Raw genomic sequence first — 20,746 nt, 5'->3', positions numbered from 1 at the left:
ATAAAGTTCCTCAAGGGTGTCCTTCATTTGGTCCCACCCAAGAGGGCTACTCTCCCTCCATGGGACCTAAACTTTGTCTTGGAAGAAACTTATTGGGCCACCTTTGTGTCAGTGTCTTCCTCTTCTCTGAAATTCTGTACACGGAAAACCAATCTACTGGTGGCCCTTACTTCTGCTAGAAGGGTTTCTGAGCTTCAAACCCTTACAGCCTCTCCTGCCTTCCTAATTTTTCACAAGGGCAGAGTTTCTCTGAAGGTCAAGCCTTCCTTTATGTCAGAAGCGATCATTGAGTTGTCCCTCAGCCAGGCATAAATCTTCAAATCTTCTTTCCAAACCCTCAGAACAAAGGTGAAAAAATCCTTCATTCCAAGGATGTGCACAGGCAGTTCAGATTTCATTTAAATAAAACAAATAACATTATGAAAACTGAATAGCTGTTTGTTTTTTTTAAGAAGGCAAAGTTAGACAATTCTGTCACTAAGCAAACCACTGCTAAATGGATCTTTAAGTACATTTTCTTTTGTTACTACCACTGCAGTAAATCCTTACCTTCTCCACAATCAAAAGACACTTCACTTGAGCATTTACTTCCTCTGGAGCCTTTTACAAGGGAATTGATTCCTGAACTATTCTAGAAGCAGCCACTTGGTCATCTATGCACACTTTCATGAAACACTATAGGTAGATGCTTTCTCAAGATCCAGAGCCTCTTTTGCCAGATCGGTTGTCTCTGGATTACTAACAGTTCTCCTATGCCTGATTCATCCACCCTATCTAAATGTTAAGCTTTGCGAATCATCCATCAGTACTGGAATACTGCAACAGGGATCTACAGAAGGAGACAGCCCAGTTATGTCAGAACCTACCATAACAGTAGATGCCCTACCAATCATTGTTGCAGTATTACTTCCCACCCTTCTTACCCCTTTTTCCATTGTCATTTTTTTATCTTCTATTTTCTTAAGGACCAAGAGGATGCCATTCGCTACCTTTCAACCCCTTAGCTGACCTTTTAGGTTCATAGGTTCATAGGTTCATACTAGGCTATCTGCCCAAGGGCATTCATAAGCCTAGCCCATAGTTATGTGGCTTTCACCACCCCTTTAGTTTGAATAAAAACTATGCCTATCATTTTTCTGTGCCTCTGTCAAGCAGTGACACCGAAGTAATCCCTGGGGTATATCTGCGATCTCCCATCCATTGGTCAAGATTCCTCTTGAACAAGGCCAGCGAGGTGCTCTGCCTCACATGTACCGGGATTTTGTTCCACAGCATAGGGAGTCTCTGGGTGATGAATCTCTCCCTCCAGCACATTCTATTTATAACCGTGTCAAGGTTTAAGTCTCCCGCCCTTGTGGTTCTGAGGGATCTAGATTTTTTGAGGTGAAGCATATTCATCAAATCTGGGTTTGACATGGCCTTATATGTCAGGCACAGGTCACCTCTGAGCAAGCGGTATGAGACTGAATAAAGCTGGAGTTCTTTCAGTCGGGCAGCATAAGACATATTTTTGAGACCCTTTATCCTTTTGGTGAGGAACTTTTGGGGCCTTTCAAGCTGCATCAGGTGTCTGGTCAGATACATTCCGAACGGGGGATTGTACTCAATCATAGGTCTAATGAGTGATGAGTAGAGGGGGACGATGACCTCCCTTGATCTAGATGTGAATCCCTTCATGATCAGGTGGGCGATATAGAAGGTTTTCCTAACTACTTTAGCAACATGAGTGTCAAACGAAAGACTACTGTCAACTTGGGTCCCCAGATCCCTGATGACTTTTTCTGTGCTCAGTGGATTGTCACCTATACGGTAGCTAGGGGTAACCTTGTTTTTCCCGAAGGGTATGACTATGCATTTTTTTGCGTTTAACTTCAGGCCATGGCTCTGGCACCAGTTATCCGTTTCTGTGAGGCCCTTCTGGAGGATATCTGTGTCAGATGTGTTTTCGACTATGGCGCCCAGTTTGCAGTCATCTGCAAACTTTGTCAGCCATAACCCTCCTGTGTTTGCTTGTACTTCAGAAAAGTAGATGCCAAACAAGAGTGGACCCAGGACTGAGCCCTGTGGGACACCACTTGTGACAGGCTTTGAGTCTGACATGGCTCCAGCAACTCTGACCCTGTGGGTTCTGTCGCTTAGCCAGTTTGCAACCCATCTTGTGATGTATAGGTTTACATTCAAGCTGATGAGTTTTTCGATGATACCTGAGTGGGGTATTGTGTCGAAGGCCTTTGCCAGGTCGAGGTAGGCTGTATGGACTGCCTTTCCTCATCAATGGCCTTGGTGACTGTCTCGAAAAAGTCAACCAAGTTTAAGAGGCAGGATCTGCCTTTGACAAAGCCAAACTGGGTTGGATCCAAAGTCTGCAAGTTCCCTATGTCTTTATTTATGAGTTCCATTATGATCCTCTCCATGGCTTTGCAGATAAGGCTTGTCAAGCTAATGGGGCGGTAATTTCCAGGGTCTGTGGAGGCACCGCCCTTATGAAGTGGGACCACAGTCGCCGTGCGCCACTCCTTGGGTACGTATCCTGAGGTGAGGCTAAGATTAAACAGCTGTCCTAACTGTGGGTTTAATTCCTCGTTGAGTTCATGAAGCACATAGCCGGGGACACCATCCGGTCCCATGGATGCTGTGTTTTTGCCTTAGTGAGGGCAGTTCTCACCTGGGCGTTGGAGATGTTTGGGGCGCTACAATCGGCTGGAATAGATATCTGTCCTTTTGGGGGGAGGGGAGAAGTTAGCACTGAACCTGTCAGCCAGTATGTTAGCAATGTGTGTAGGTTCAGTAATTTTCACATCATTTTGAACTAATTCTGAGCATATCTGGGAGTTTCCTCCTAGGTTTCTAACATAGCTAAAGAAGGCCTTATGATTGTCTTTAGAGTCCTTGGCGATTTTTCTCTCAAAATTTGCCTTGGATGATTTTATGAGAGCTCTTAGTTTTTACTTATAATGATCAAAGGTGTCTTACCTTTCAAGGATTTTGCTCTATCTTGTAGTAGCTTCCTCCTTTTGTTGTAGAGCTTGTTTATGGCTGGGGTCCACCAGACTGGACGCTTGCCTTTGGTACAGAGAGTCTTAGTTTTGTTTGGGATTGCCTGATCCATGCAGTCCTGTAGGTGCTGGTAGAAGGCATTTGTAAGTGATTCAGCGGTTTGAGTAATGTTTATCACTGGCTCAGGGGCCTTAAAGGAGACCACACTAGTTTTAGAAGTGTGAAATCGGCTTTTGAGAAGTTTTTCACTGTGGTCTTTTTGTTTCAGGTGGGGGCGGATGAGGACCTCCAGCGAGATTAGTTTATGATCTGATCTCACCAGTGAGGGGTATACTTCCGGTGTTGAACATTTTGATCCCATGTTCGTGATGATGAGATCAAGTATGTTTTCACCTCTTGTGGGGATGGTGACTAGTTGTTCCATGGCATTTGAGTTTATGAACTCCAGGAATCTTTGGGTTAGAGTGTTCGGGCTTGAGTAGTGTTCCCAGTCTATATTAGGGTAGTTGAAGTCACCTAGTATGATGGTGTTTGGAGATACATTTATCCTCCAATGTTTTCAGGAAGGCCATGTGAGGTTCCTGAGTTTGAGAGGGTGGCCTGTATCATGCTACAAATTGCAGAGCAGTCTTGCCTATGGTTAATTGCACCTGGATGGTCTCCGATGCATCGTGCGTTGCCACCAACCTTGAGGTGTGGGTGTCCTTTATGAATATGGACACCCCCCCCTCCTTTCTTGGTGTTGTCCGGATTTTGGGGCCGGAACGTATGATATGAGGTGAAACCTGTTAGTGCTGGGGTGCTCTCAGGAGCCTTGAACCAGGTTTCTGTCACAGCACAGACATCGATGTTCTCCATATTGAGAAGGGCCTCGAGTGCGTGCATCTTGAGATTGAGACTTCTGGCATTGAGCAGCATTACCCTTAGTTTTTTTCCTTTTTGGTGTTCTAGGGTGGTAGGTTTAGAATTTGAGCCTTGCCTAAAAAAGGCACTATGGGGGTGGCAAGAGCCTTTGCCAATATCCGGAAGCCCAGGGGTGACAGGTGCAAGCCGTCCCTTGCGAAGCAGCGTGGCTTGTCCAAGTTTAACGTTTCCTCAAGTGTCTCCTGGTGTCCTAGCTTTGAGATAGTCTGAGAATCTTATGCTCATATGTCCGCTTATGTACCATTACACTCATGGGCTTAGGTCATACATCAGATATATGGCTCTGTGGAAGCTATTTGCTTTGGCACCCTGGCTGGACATCAAGGTCACAAAAAGGAGAGCAGCCCACAGTTGAGATATAGAACTCAGTTCAATTCACGAATAACCACAACTCAAACATATAATAAAAAAATAAATAAAATCACCATACAATAAAGGATAAGCACTTTTGTTTTGTATAATAACAAAACTTCATCAGATCTGAATCTGATAGGTAGTATTTTCCTTAACTAAGAATTAGTTTGATCTAATCAGTACTAATGTGTGGGAGTGGATACTTTCTGTCCTAAAATACAGTTTTACAGCCCTGTTTTTGTTGTTTGCCATGAACAGGCAGGTTTGAAATAAAACTATACGTATATTTTCTACACCTAATTCTAAGTATATAAAAGTTGATATGTTTAACGTTGTTAAAATATTTCTGATTTTTTGTTACTGAAGATCGCTTGTCTGTGATGAATAAAGGCTTGTTTCTTTGGTACCCTACCTGGGTTTCATGATTTTTGGAAATTATTGTGACTGAGCTCATTAACGAAGTTTTAAGACCACTAGTTTCTCTGTTTTTTATTTGTTTAAGCAACATAGATACAACATTGCTACCTACAGATAGCAGACTGGATGAGTCATTTGTCTGGAACAAAGCAAATACAAAATATGTATGCAATAAGGCATCAGACAATATGCATGGTACAGATAAAACCAAGCCTGGAAAAAAAATGCAAATAAGTAAAAATAAATAAATACATACTGCTCTCAGGGGTGTTTTGAGGTACAAGCTGAAGGGTGAGTGCCTTACAATCAGTCCTTGGGTGTGCAGTAATATCTGCAACATGTACACCACCAGGTACCTTATTGCACTTACAAAAAAGGTACCTGTATTTTTTGCAGTTTGTATTTCACATTTAGTAAGTCAGTAACTGTCTGCCCTAAATATAATGGTAAATTCTGGAATAAACCTCTCTGGTGGAACTATTATATAAATAAAATGTATAACAAGTGAAGGAAATGATAAAGATTTGTATGAAATCCCCATCCTCTTATTTCAGAAACACAATGCAATATACCAGCAAAGAACTTAAAAGAGTATCAGTAGAAAATGTAAAGCAGAGTATAATATTTAAGGCCATTACAGATACCAAAGAAAACTACAAATTATTCTGCAGTTATATCAGGAAATTAATGAATAATACAGAACAATGCACTAAACTCATGTATAACTTTATTTTTTTAACATTTGTTAACCAGGAAAGTCTGACTTGGAACAAGGCAATTTTCAGTGGAGGCCTGGGGAGAAATGCTTCAGAAGCATGTCTTTGTAACATGGGAGGAAACCCACATGAATGCAGGGAGGACATGCAGACTCTGCACAGAAGGCACCCCAGCTGAGAATCGAACTAAAAAACCTCTTGTTGTGAGGTGACAATGCTACCGCTGCACCACTGCACCGTCCAATGGTATCACTGGGATAGAATCAATAAATATAGTGTTATATTTACCCCATCTACCAACATTGTTACCTCAGTGATGTTTGGATTGTACCACTGCTAGCGCCCTAAACAGTTTTCTTTCAATTTATAGGCATGTGGTACTTCTGAAAAAAAAAAAAAAAAAAAAAAGATAACCCACTGGGCTGTTTCAATGCACGTAACAGGTTAGTTCCTAGTAGTGATTATTTTTCATCTTTGATGACAAATATCTATTGTTTGTCAGCCGGTTCGTTTGTTTACGAAAATGATGATACTGGTTTCTTTTTCCTTAAAAATTTGATTTTGAATGGGGGCGGCCTGATAAAGTTGACAGGTGGGGTCCTGTTTACATTTTGTACGATTTTTATTCGTTACATCGTGATGGGGTGGTTATTTGTTTGGAACAAAATTCCTAACTACATTAGGCAGAGCCCCTCACTAGCACTCTTCAAGAGAAGCCTTGATGAGTGTATGGGTAACAGAAAATACACCCCTGGGATCACTTTATTGGCTCTGCTTGACAGAGGCTCAGTTAATTAATCAATGGGGCGGAGAAAGCCGACACACTCTGGCTAGGCTTAAAAATGCCCTCGGGCAGATAGCCTAGTATCTACCTATGAACCTATGAACCAGTGTCCCTGAAAATTTAATTTTTATCTGAAATCAGATTGCAGCAAGTCTTAAAATCCTTACCAAAGACTAAAAATAATATCTGCGTGGGACTAGACAACATACCAGGCTGCATTTGTGTCATTTTCAAGTATGCATTACTGGAGTCAATACTTAAACTGTTCAATCTCAGCCTGTCTGCAGGGTTTGTGCCTGATGCCTGCTCAACAGTCACTGTACCTCCCCTACACACATCTGTTGCCGACTCATCTACTGTGAGGTACCTGTTACCAATGCAACACCCCACCTCCTCAGCTCTGAACTGAAGACCAAAAAAAAAACTTCAGCTTGCACAGTAAGAAGCTGATTGGTGCATTGCCATTCAGCTTCCTAGAGCTGATTCACAACACCTTTTATCAAAATACCACTTCACATGCAAGTACAAGTACAGATGTGGTGGAACAATTGTGGATATGGGCAGTATCAATATGTACATAAATATGAATGTGCAAGCCCCGTTAGGGGGAAGCACTCCTGTTTCTGTGTACATCATTACAGTACTGGAGTGCTATTGTTCATTCTGTTCTGTGGGGCAGCTGTGTACATAAACAGGACATACACAAGAGAGCCATAGCTGGCACAGTAGCAAGCTGAGTGGTGCATTAGTATACTTGCATTAGTATACTTGCATTAATTGGCTTCCAACATCCTATCTATGACCCATCATCTCTTAAAAATACTTCACCTTACACAGTAGTAAGCTGCTTGGTACATTTGCACCAATAGGTGTCCTTCTTCCTACAAATGATCCACACCCATTTCCACAAAAAAAAAAAAAAAATACAGAAAAAGCACTTTGACTTATACTGCCAAGTTGGCTGTCTACAACAGACCAAGGTCCCTGCAGCTCTTCACATGAAAAACACAAAAAACTAAAATGCCTTTACAAAAATTAATGTGGGAAGCATACTTCTGCACATCTCATTTGTGACCTCCAACACTTAAAGGCAACTACCCCTGCCCACTTCACTCACATACTGATTGACATTCATACACTGTCCTATTCAGCAGTGACAAGATACTTCCCATCATATCCCCACCCTATAGTCCATATAGCTCTATAAGTGGTGCATCCCAGGCCTATATATCACGTTTTTGCTGCCATTGTCATTGCTCAGCTGACTTTATTTTTATCCTTACGGGGCCTGTAGTACAAAATAGGGTAGCACAACCTCATGATTATTGCTTTTGGTTTTTTTTTTTTTTTTCTTCATTACTGTCATCTTCTTCAGAGTATTATTTGGGGTCCCATACAGAATGCTGACAGCTCACAACACCGACACCCATATGACTGACGCCATATGGTCGACGTTTAGAATATCGACAAAGGGGAAATGCTATCTCCCAATTGTGCGGAATGGAAAAATTTTCATTCTTGCACTGTAGTGTGATCTTGGAGTTGGTATATTAAAGGTACGGGGGTGTGTGGGGGCAGAGCCCCCCACGGGGTGTGCAGAGGGGCATAACCCCCCCACTAGCACAAAAAAGGAAATTGTATTTTCCTTTTTTGTGAAGTTCTGGCGCTGTTGATATTGTTAGTGTCGACCATATGGTGTTGGCCATATGGGTGACGGTGTTTTTGGCTGTCTGTGTTCTGCAGGTGATCCATTATTTGTCATTTGTTGTTTTGTTTATCTCTGGTTATGTTCATATTTTCTGCATTGTCAGCCATGGAACTGGATGTGGTGTGACAGTGTTCACTGCATCCTGCACTTGCCTCACCACCACCTGCTGTGTGCCTGGCAGTCTCCAGACCAGTCTTTCTATAGGGAGATGAAAGCCATCTTGTGGGGGTGAGTGTGACATTGGGTTCTATGCTGGCCCTAGTGTTGCTTCACCAGTGGGTGGGTAGGGGGTGTAGGCCAGTAGCATAACTAGGCTGGATCAAACTGGGCAATTGCCTTGGGCGTAAAGTTTTGGAGGTGCACGATCAGCTAATCCCAATCTCTGTTGTCAGGTGTTTCTTTTTTATCAAATATGCATGCATGCACTTGTACCTATGGGAAATTTAGAGTCACACTCCACTTTACTGTATGTCTTTGGAATAGGGATAGAAACTGGACTACCTAGAGAAAACCCATGCAAATACAAGGAGGATATGCAGACTCTGCACAGAAGGCACTACTGTATACTTAAAAACCATTAGGTCACAATATTGCCTCATTAACATTTTTTTTTAGAATTATGCCCACTCTGTGCAGCTATTAACCTTATTAAAAGATATTGTAATCATAAAATTGTAAACTGCAAGGGAGATTCACATTTGAGTCTCATAAGTTTACTGTATTAGTAACAGATTGTGGAACTATGCTGAAACAAATTGTCCAGGAATTTGATTATTGAGAGTTATTAAAGAGGAAGATTAAATATAAGATTGTATAAATATGGAATAAATGATAAAAGCATGCAAAGATGGTTATTCGTCATCATCATCATCATCATCAGCCCCCTTTTTCTCATTTTCTATATGGGGTCAGGGTATCATGTTAACTGTCACCACCTCTCTTGATTCAGTGCCACACTCCTGCTTTCTTCAACACTCATGCCTGACTGTCGCAGATCTTCTTTCACACAATCCATCCACCCCTTTGCTGGATGTCTTGGTTTCCTCTTACCTTCTTCTTGTCTGTTCCAAGTCTTCTTCACACTACTGTGTTCTGCTTTTCTGCATGTATCCAAGCCACTATAATCTATTCTCTTTGATCTTTTCTGCAGTTGGAGCTACTTTGGCTTCTGCTTTTATGTCCTCATTTTTTGTCTGTCCCACAGTGTGCATCCTACCACCCTATTCTCAGGCAGTTTATTTCCATCACCTCTTAACTTCTTCATCTGCTCTGCCTTTGCTGCCCAGGTTTCTGTACCATACAGTGGTACTGGTCACACCACTGTCCTGTACACCTTCCTTTTCAGCTTCTTTGGCATTCTTCTGTCATAGACTACCTGAGACTCTATGTCAATTGGCTGCAGCCCCTCTGATTCTTGCTTTGACCTCTTATCAGCTAATAATTATCCACCTGAAAAATGTCTTAAATATTGTTTTAACAGTAGAAAGGGAAATTTAATGAATAAGGTTTTCAAATTAGACAATTGACAGTAGCATGAAACTAAGCAAAAGAGTATTGTCCCAAGAATACAGGATGCTGCAATGTTAATGCATGTTAAACGTGTTTTGGTAGAAAGCATGCAACTTTTTAATGTAAATTTAACCAAATAAAATATTGTGTTTGTGGTAGAACTGGAGACATAATTAAACCAAGAAAATGTCTTACAAAAAGTCTGGGCTAAAAAGAAATGAATGTTTTGTACTGATTATTCACATTTTATTGCTTAGGAAGAAACAATAGAATGTCCAAAGCAAACATTTTCTTCATACAGAGTTCAAAGTTTAAGTATGCAGAATGTCAAGCTATTCATGATGCAAATGAAAACAGAGAGGAGATTGTGTAGTTTCAAGTGGACACTAGAGGTAGTATAACAGCTGGAAATGAACAGAAATTTAGGGAGAAAAGGAAGCCAGTTTTCCAACCAAATGAACTTGCTTTCAAAATGTATAAAGGAGAACATACAAAAAATGTAGGAGTTACTGAAATGAAATATGTTTATAAGGGGAAAAAAAGGATACATTACTTGTGATAGTTAAATTTACTGGCCCACATGTGCTGGTAAACGTATATATAACTTTGACTCCAATGTGGAAGAAATAAAGCAAACATATTCAGAAAGTGGAGTGTTATAGAATGCGCTTAGTAAACATGAAACGTTGTAGGTATGCAGAAATAGAAGCACTTCTGTGAAGCACTAATTAAATGTTTGGATGTTTCTTTCTTTTTGCATCATTGCAGGGGATGTGACTAGATAAGGATCGTAAATGTATGCTTTTGCTCTTAAGTACATGTATTTGAAATGTATGTCTAGCCGCTTTATCCATATTCAATGAAATGAAGCACAAACAAAGAAATAATTGCGTTCTCACTTCTTGTTTCTGCACACCTCCTTTATTTAAAGAGGAAACTAGGATGCTAAACAAAATTGCAGCTTGTATTCATGTTCCTTCAAACAGTAAACACATGTTCAGTCCAGATCAGTTCCTTATTCTGCATGTACCAAAGCAGAAATGGAAATAAACTGGATGTTGAAAGAAACATAATTACTCCTGTAAATTGTACAGAAAGTGCTGCTCCTGTGGTACCTGTACTGAAACCTGACGGATCTATTAGCTTATATTGAGAGAATAAGTTAACTCTTTACCAAGTAGTATCTTCATAACATTACCTTACAACTATTTATTTGCTGAGTATGTGAAATGGTCTGTTTTAGGCATCTTTTCAGATATAATCCATGCTTCAAGTGCAGGGGTGAATGCAGTTTACATTGACAATCAGGTCGCATGTTTTCAGAGTTGGGAAAAAACTGGAGAAAATGCATGCAGAAGGGGAAGTATTTGTTAAACTCCCCAAAGGCAGTACAGAAAGGTCAGGATTAAATTCTGGACCCCAAAGTTGTAAGGCAAAACATCTTCTCCCCTAAGCCAACATGATTTTCACCTATACTTCAACTAGAAGGCATGTTTACAGTTTTTACAGAATCTGAAGTTTTCTGAATTCGATGTGAATCCTACTTTTCATGACATAATTTGGATCATTGGTCTAAGAAATACTAAACCATAAATTCTCACAAAGGAATGCCTATATATAGTTGATACCTTTTGGAGTGCCGTCTGCACCTATTATATTTGAGTATGAAAGAATATCTATTCAAAAGTGTGCCATATGTTAGCTTTTATTTTGGATAATACCCTACATACTGAGACTACACCACTAGAATCTTTTCATAAATTAGATGAATTGCCAAAAAGATTGAAGGATGCATGTTTACTTCTTAAAAAAACAAGCATGCACTTTAAAAATAATATTATAGTTAGTAGATGCTCTTACAAATATTACTGAATTGAAAGCCAATGTGGGTTTTATGAATTTTTATAAATGATTCTTATCAAGTTTTGCAACCTTTTAAAACTATTTGCATCGATTTTTAAGCAAAGATATGTCACATATATATGGAAAAGAATAGGAACTATACAGTTTTGGTTGAAACTTTTTAGATGATCTTTATAGGCATATAAAAAGTAATCTCTTTACAAACATTATAGGCTGTTTAATGACCGAATGTGGTTCCTGAGTTTGCTTATGACCTGTGACTAATGATGACTGCAGAAATACTTGTTCTTTATTCAAGTGAAAAGAGAGACAAACCTTTCTGACTTAGGTAGCATGCTTTCACATAAGATGCATGATGGTCATCAGAAGTCTTGTTTATGTTTTTAACAGTGATGCCTGCTGAATTGAACTGCACAGTGCTTGACAGAAAATGTTAAGTTATAACTTTTATAACTTTTAGAATATAAAAATTGCATGAATATTTTATGGTCATGTCTTTATTCTCTCCTTGTCTACATGTATATGTATATATATATATATATATATATATATATATATATATATATATATATATATATCTGTATCTCTGTATCTGTATCTAGCTATATCTATATCAATATCTATATCTATCTATCTATCAATATGTGTGTGTGTGTGTGTGTGTGTGTGTGTGTGTGTGTGTGTGTATGTATATATATATATATATATATATATATATAGAGAGAGAGAGAGAGAGAGAGAGAGATTATCACACACGCACACACACACACACACACACACACACACACACACACACACACACACACACACACCACTAAAAAGAAACCTGTTTCATATATTTTATCTACAGTATAGCACTGAAGCATGATACTGAGAGTACAAGTATGAACATGGCTAACAAACCAATGTTATTATTATTATTATTATTATTATTATTATTATTATTATTAATAAGAAAAACTTTGAGGCTTTGATACACCTGATCAAGTATTAATGTTAGATGTTATGGGCAATGCAACAGTGAAAACTGAGCAGAGAGAACACTTCAGATATGATTTTTTTTTAAATGTATAAATAACATGTTCATGATTTCACAAGGTTAGAAGAATTACCAAAATGATCGGCAGTGTACATACTGAAATGCAAGACAGCTCATGTTGGGTAAAAATATATACTAGAAAAAAAGATGACGGAAATCTGATAGTGGCAGTTAATATGATAAGGCAGTTTGAAAAGTGGGATTATGGGATGGATCAGGATATGTATTGTTCATGCAAAATTGCAAACTATTCTTCTGTGCAAACAGCCGGAGCAGCACATGTGAGGTAGCTCATAGTGTTTTGAAGATCCATCTCTGCAAAGGTACTCACAACATTGTGGCTGTATAAAAATGTCAACAAAAATGATGTACCACTAAAGACATTTGGGGAGAGAATAAATTAAGTTAATAAGAGAGGAAGAAGGAAAGGACCCTTCAGTGGAATTAATAAGGTCCGTTTGGGCTATATCTTTCTTAACAGGAGTTTTACAAGAAGATGGCAGCAGATAAGAAGATGAGGACACAAAAATGACAGCATGGATGTGATATGACAGAATGTTTTTAATAGGGGAATGACAACATGGATGTGGTATGACAGAATGTTTTTAATCGGGGGAATGTCAACACGGATGTGGTATGACAGAATATTTTTAATAGGGGAATGACAACATGGATGTGGTATGACAGAATGTTTTTAATAGGGGGAATGACAACATGGATGTGGTATGACAGAATGTTTTTAATAGGGGGAATGACAACACGGATGTGGTATGACAGAATGTTTTTAACAGAAGTTATGACAGCACAGATATGGTGTGAGACAATGTTTTTAATAGAGGGGACATACAGGAATAGAACAATCATCTTGAAAAAGCTGTGGCATTAGTAAAAATAGTGGAGTTCAAGAATGTCTAGGATGCATCTAAAAAAGAGATTTCAGATGAATCTGGATACTGACTGAAAGAGGAAGCAGCTTATCTGTTAACTATGATAATGAAAGAGCAGACAGACTGATAATTCCTTATATACAATATCTTATTTCTTGGGTTTTAAATATCAGTAGTGCAGTAGCCTTGAAGTTTTCCCTTTTGTGAACATTTGAATACTATAGTTAGCTTACAAGGTAACTGAGAAACTTAAAAGTCATTACTAATTTTGGCATGATTATTTAAAAACCTGGAAAGTGGGCAACCTTTGTGCTAGGGATAAGCTTTGCAAATAAAAGGCAAGAAGTTATGATATGTTTTGATAAGAATATCATACAGCTTCAGGTGACTTAGAGGATGGTTATGAAATTAGTATGAGTAACTGCATATGGTTTTGACAAAGTTTACTTAGAACTTCAGTTGCCTTTTATGTGTTATATTGCCCCCTACCCATCCATTGGCCTCTCACCACAATCCTGAGCCGATGTATTTTCTTATTTTTTGATATGTAACTGAAATAGAATATAGTACGTCTTCATCAGTCCATTAAGTTGTTTACTTATAACACAGATTCAGATGAAGTCAGAAACACTAATAGCATCTGTATGGAGCACAGAGATAAACAAATTAAGATTATAATATGGATGAGTGTTGTAATTACATGACCTTTAATTACAATCATTGGAATGTCAAAATAAAAATAGCAAAACTAGGAGAACCTATGCTGAGCCCAAGGTTGTAGTACCAATTAGTATTTCTTCCACTCCATGCACAGTGACCTCAGAATTAGTCCATACTAACTAGCTATAACTTACTAGTTAGTTAGGGTATGGGGGTAAAAGGGGTTAATTTTGTAGGAGCACAGTTCACAATATTCTGTTTCCTACATGGAACTGCAGTTTATTTTTCATTATATTGATGATCACTCTTTTCTTTCCACTGTTTGGCAAGGTGATCACATGGGGTCTATATCAGAACATCAAAGTTTTAAAACTTTGAATGTTCTAATATCAACTCCTATTCAGCGAATGCTAAAAATAGCGAAGCCGCAGAACACCGAATTTTTTCCTAGGGAAAGAATTTGGTTAGCCGGTTCTGTGGCTTCGCTATTTTCAGTGCTGTGGTGGGAAGTTACGGGTCGGGTTCAGGTAAGTGTACGATTGTGTGGACATTAGGGTTAGAGGTGGGTTAAGTGAGTTAGGGTTAGGGTGCAGGTCAGGTGAGTGTGCGATAGTGACAAGACTTTAGGGTTAGGGGCGGGTTAAGTGAGTTAGGGTTACGGCGCAGGTTAGGTGAGTGTGCGATAGTGACGGACCTTAGGGTTATGGTTTGGGTTAAGGTAAGTGGATAGATAGTAGTGTATGTACAGTTTACTGTAGGGTTAGATGTAGGATTTTAAGTGTATGTGTGTGGATTGCTGTTTTTTTTGGTGAGCTTGTGTTGTGTGTATGTGTTTCGGAATAGCAAATTTTTTCCATGGGAATAAATTCGCTGTTCTGAATGTTCGATATTTTGTGGTTTAGATATTTAGGTTCGATGTAATAGCATTCGCTATTTTCATCTTTTGATAGCATGATATAAATGCGATCATATGAGTTGAGTCACTGTATTACTTTACTGTTAAAATAATACTGTGACATGACACAATATTATATTTTTGAGAGCATGGAATACCTTTGACTTTTTTCAGAATTTATATGTGTATAAAATATAAATACAGTCAATTCATACCTGTGGCTTACTCCTTGGATTCCAAATTCAGAGAGAATTTCCTTCATAACTGTAAGAAAATAAAACATTTATGCTGTGTCAGAAACAAAGCATTTACTGGAAGCAAGGAATATACATTTGTAATTAGACATTAACAGATAATTATAGTATAAAAACTGTTTTAATGTGAAGCTGTACATGGCAAAAGTATGAATTTCTCTTTGTTGTTTCAGATGTGGAATGTTTTATCAGATAGAATCCCAGAAAATAATACTGGATTGGTAGTTACATTTTGAAGCAACAGTAAACTAGCTAGGAGTCAATATGATGTACTTGTAAAAAGTAAGGCTTAAAATAGCCAGCACAGATGTAATGTTGCAGGTCATGCCACAATCTTACAGCTAGGAACTCTTACAGTTAGGAACTCAAGTGCCTTGCAGCTTGCGTGTACTGTTTTTTGGCTCAGTTTTAAATATATGTTCGGCCGAGGTGCAGCACACATGCAGAGAGAATGGACCTGCTGGATCTTGCTCAAACACATACTGGAGTTTGAGTAAGATGATTGTGATACTATGGGATGGACTGGGAGAGAATGGGAGCTTAGATTAGGTTTAGGTAGCTACTGGGAGGGTAATTTATTTTTACAGACAAGGAAAAGTGTTAATGGGTTATAGAGCAATTGGGAAATATAGGTTTAGGGATTGGTAGAGGAGTTTAGGGTTAGGGAGTGATCAGTTAATTTAGGTTAAGAGAACAGAAGGATAATTTAGGTTTAGAGGTGGGAGGGGAATTTAGGATTAATGAGTGATTGTGGAATTTATCCATAGGGAGTGGGGAGTGATTTAGCTTTAGGGCATGAGAGGGGAGTTTAGGCTTAGGGAGTGATTGGGGAATTTATGCTTAGGAAATGAGAGGGAGTCTTAGGATTAGGGATAAGAAGCGAGGATTCAGGTTAGGATTAGGTAGCTGATGACAGCTTTAGGGTTAGAGTCGGGTTTTGGAAGGCCTGTACAGTTTACTAGGGTTGGGTTGTGGAAGGGTTATATATTTCAGTATCATTGGGCTACTAGGCAGTAGAACACTTGCTGTTTAGGACAAATAATAATGAGAAAGTGAGCTACAAACTAATAGCATGTGAGCACATGTAGTAGATTCAGACTGAGTGTTGCTATAAAATGTTACTGTCTTTCCTAGATGGCTTCCGTTTTAGGTGCATTTTTTTGAGACATTTCAAAAACAAAATGAACAAAAAACATTTAATTCCTGAAAGTGGAATATAAATTAGATAACATTCAGTTATATAGGCCAAAAATCAAACTGGTAGCACAATCCATAAAGGGAGTGCTCTCAGAAAATAAGGCATGCATTATTTGCTATCTGCTTATAAATAAAACTGAGGTACAGTTTTATGTGCTGTACAAAACATATTATAAATATGTTCCCACTAAACTCAGTATGGGATAATTAGTTTATCAATAGTATCCAGTTTCAGTGTTTAATTGGGTATTAAACTACACCATGACAATTAGAAAGATCATACTTTGTTATATACTGTATTTCTGAAAATGTGTCACCACCAGCAATATGTATAAAGTACAGACAGAGTGGGTTATGTCCCATTATTTGCTATGGCATGACTTGCCCCTTTGTGTTAAAATGTACCATCACTTTTTTATATTTTATGTTTTTCAAGTTGCTCTTCTTGAGGTGAAAAAGTAATGAAGTGTGACTTGTTTTAGAAACATCATCTGAACATAAGGAAACACCATCTATCCATCTTGCTATGCACCTGTCTGTCCATTATTTTAAACATATACACATCCTTTGTTACATTTCAGTCAATGTTTATGTTTTAAGGACATTTTTCTGTCATTATAACTTTACCACCATTTTTCTTCCTTGTGGTACCACCAATGACACACTGAAATGATCAATCAAAAGCACTATCTCAGATGCACTTTGTGATAATTAGGCCACCACCAAACGAGTTGTCTTCATTCAAATACATGAGAAGACACATGGCATTATCTAGCCAAGGAAACCATTTAGCTCTGGGTGGCTTACACTGTATGCAAATGCAATAATTGACTATGCCGTATTTGTGACTCGGTGCATTGTCATATGGTAATGTGCTATGGTGGAGTAAAACCTAGAATAGATGTTGCATTTAGGATGGACTGTGAAGAAGCAGGATGATGCATGGTGTTGAGGATTGTATACAAGTAAGAAGGATGGAAGCAAATGGTGTGGTGCTTGATGGCGTCTTGATTTATGAAATTAACTGAAAGTGCAAGTTTTCCATTTGATCCCAGTTTTCTTTGCCCTTGTCTTTATAGTCAAATCAGGAAAAACATCAGAGTTTTCATATATCCAGATCTATGCAAATAATGTAAGTGTACTTTACTTCAAGTTACAGAAGATGCAGTGATTTTCCAGTTGAATATATAACCATGATCCTAAACTTCCAATGCCTGGCTCACATCCTAATGTTTGGCAGATAACTGTCTGACACAGTTTGACTTATATAGCAAAAGTGGTGAAGACGTGGTGACTGATACATGCCCTTACTATACTGGTTATCAGTAGATGGCGGCTGGTAAATGACTAGATGGAAGCTTTCGAGATCAGGGGTCATTGCTATGTCAAGGAAGAGTCAGGCAATGTTTAGGAAGCATTTTATTGCACAGAGATGGAAGAGTTGAATTCAAGGATCCACTGAAATTTGTGTGAACTGTGACTCATCATTGTAAGTGTGGCCCACATGTCACACAGTACTGCATAAACACTACACCATATACACCATAGTTTCCATAAAGGTAACCATAACCTTTGCCGTTCACCGCAACCTCTGCTTCTGTTGCACTGTTGTTTCATTTTAACATCTGTTATAGCCACACCCTGTTGTGCCTCACTCATCCTCCAGCTGCACCCACATAGATTTGAGCCACTCCCACTTCCCTATGAGCCCACCTACAGTTGCTGCTGTCGACCAGTCCAGTAGAGGTGAGTGTCAGTCACTATGCCTATACATACATGCATACAAGTATTTCAAGCAGGGGCAATAATGCCTTTCTAGTCTGTCAATATACCAGAACAGTAGTTCCTATAATATGTATTTTATTTATTTATATATTTATCTGACATTTGTTTATTAGGAAAGTCTGACTGGGCCAGAAAGTGCCCATTTTCAGTGGAGGTCTGGATAGGTCTGGGGAGAAGAGCTCCACAATCACAATCTTTCAAAAATCAGTTACAGATATTTTAAATGACAGAGTATCATTTTATATTACAAAACATAGGATTGAAATGAATAAATGAATAAATATGTGTACAGGTTGTTATTAAAAATATCTAAACGTGTGCTTGCTTTAATGTAATTTGGTAGTCTAGTCTATGCAGCAGCTAGTCTCTCATAAAACCAATTATTACACTTCTCATTCCTACAGAATGTTCTACGTAGGTTGTCTGATGATTCTCTACTACCTTATGATAACCCCAAACATTCCCAGAGGTAGTTGCCTCTAAATGCTGTATATGCCTGAATGAGGTCTCCTCTAAAAAAATTTAAATGAGACACTGTACAGGTTCATATATTTTAGTCTTTCATAATAACTTAAATTTCCACACCAATTAATGTCCTTTGTATATTTCCTCTGTACTCTTCCTAGTTTAAGCATGCTTGTTTTCTTATAAAGTTTCCATATTGTTATTCCAAATTCAAGTTTGGGTCTAATATACCTAGCAAACAATGACATCATAATTTCTGATTTCCTAGAGTTTATATAAATCTTTCTATACAGCCTATAGTTCTGTAACTATCATTAATCAATTGGTTGATATGATTAGAAAAACTCAAAGCTAGATCTACCCATATAGCCACGTCTTGAATTCAATCTGCAATTTCAATCACTGTGTGCTGTATTAACATGTCTCCCAAATCTCATATGCATATTTTTGATGCATTTAGCTGCATATTATACTTCTCTGCCCAAATGGTCAATTTAGTCAAGTTTTTTTGCAGACACATCCTATCATCAGTTTACCCATTTTCAAGGCATCTGCATACAGACTGTAGAACACCTCAGATGAAAAAGATCTGAAATATACAATCTAAACAAGTATGCTCCTAGAATAGAACCCTGTGGGACAACCTGATTGCAACCTTGAATTTTGCTTGTCCAATTGCTGAATGATACTTGCCATGTCCTATTTGTAAGCCATGCAGCTATCCATCTTATCAGGAGGACATCAAAACGTAACTGTTATAATTTATTGATCACTGTTTTGTGTATGACCCTATCAAATGCTGAAGTTAAATCTATAAAAATTACATCACAGTACAAATTTTCCCTCATGCCTGTTATATTGTTGTAGAACATCATGTTACAGGTGATAATAGCTCTGTTTTCAAAATATGCATGCTGAAAAAATATGGTTTCAAGTCCAAAGTTGTGCACTTCTGACAATAATTTATCCAATACAGTTTTCTCCATTACTTTTCCACAACATGAAAATAAACTTGTGGATCTGTTTGATTCTGGGTTTGTCCTGCTTTCCTTTCCATTAAGACAGGTTTAACAAGTGCATGTCTCCATCTCTCCATATTTATACTACCTAGAAAATAACAGATATAATGGTAATGGAAGTTCATGCCAAAGTGTTCTTAGGTCATTATTATTAATTCTATCTCCTTTCTGTGCTTTGTTTGGATCCAGTTTCTATAGTTCTCTTTCAATATAATCTAATTTGATTTCAGTATATGAGGTTACCTGGATGTCACTAGGACAATTTGTCACCCCTTTGTGGAGCTAAACTGCTTTGCATAAGATTTTGTATATATACATCTATAATCTGTTGTGTTTGAGAATACATTTTAGAATCTATCACATTTTATCAATTTGTATGCCTTTACTCCTATCACACCATATGTATCTATAAAATGATTTCCGTCATATAAATTTTCTTCAAAATTTTCTTGAACTTGTTTCACACTATGTTTAATGTCTGTCCAGCTTATTTGTTTCAGTTTTCAAAGTCATAGTTTGACCGCTTTTCCATTTCTTATATATTTTTTGTCTCTCACCTTAATCAAGCATCTTATTTACATAGAAATATATCTCCCTGGTACTGTGTGCATAGATCCTGATGTTAAACATTTTTTCTTACTTTTTGCATTCTAACAATTTCTCTTTCAAAACTTTCCATATTCTTTCTCCAATTTTTCCACTGAACTCATCACTCCAGTTAGTTTTACATAGTGACTGTTTTGCTTCCATATAATGTGTTATTAATCTTCTGTATATTGGTTTAGAATTAGTTTGGCAGAATTATCTATCAAGAAATTAATCTTTATAACCCCCATGATCAATGCACATCAACGGCTATAAAATCTGATGTGAAGTAACAACCATTTCCTTAGGAACACAATGCCTAGTATGTTCCATTCCGTGGTAGGCTTTTATACAATCTGAAGCAATTGTGGTTCCTGAACATATGTTGTAAATAATATCCTTACTAATGCTGCTGAATCAATATTATTCCAGTCTGTTTTTAGTAAATTCAGTCCCCAGCCACTATTATTCTTCCCTCCTGTGTTTCATGCAAGAAATGTATGAATTCCTTTAGGTCATCATCGCTTGACTTTGGTGGTCTATACACTCCAACAATTGTTATATGTTTCAGGGTTGTCTTTATTGTCACAGTTACACAATGTACAGTATTGGTATTATCATCGAACATGTAATAATCACAGGTCTCATAACAATCTTTAATCCCTATTATAAAACTTCCACCTGATTT

At 38.1% G+C, this 20,746-nt stretch overlaps 1 protein-coding gene across 2 annotated transcripts in view; it reads right to left on the bottom strand.

The window, feature by feature from the left end:
- LOC122795869 (leucine-zipper-like transcriptional regulator 1) overlaps positions 1–20,746 on the bottom strand; it is a 1,318,154-nt gene that overhangs the window by 398,609 nt on the left and 898,799 nt on the right. For both annotated transcript variants that reach the window (XM_044064282.1, XM_044064283.1), the window contains one exon: positions 14,969–15,017. In XM_044064282.1, coding sequence (XP_043920217.1) covers positions 14,969–15,017 — 49 coding nt within the window. The remainder of the gene's footprint in view (positions 1–14,968; positions 15,018–20,746) is intronic.

Source organism: Protopterus annectens, chromosome 2.part2 (assembly GCF_019279795.1).
Source record: "Protopterus annectens isolate FY-2018-M chromosome 2.part2, PAN1.0, whole genome shotgun sequence".
In the NCBI taxonomy this organism is placed as follows: domain Eukaryota; kingdom Metazoa; phylum Chordata; order Ceratodontiformes; family Protopteridae; genus Protopterus; species Protopterus annectens.
This window is presented reverse-complemented; position numbering and strand designations above follow the sequence as displayed.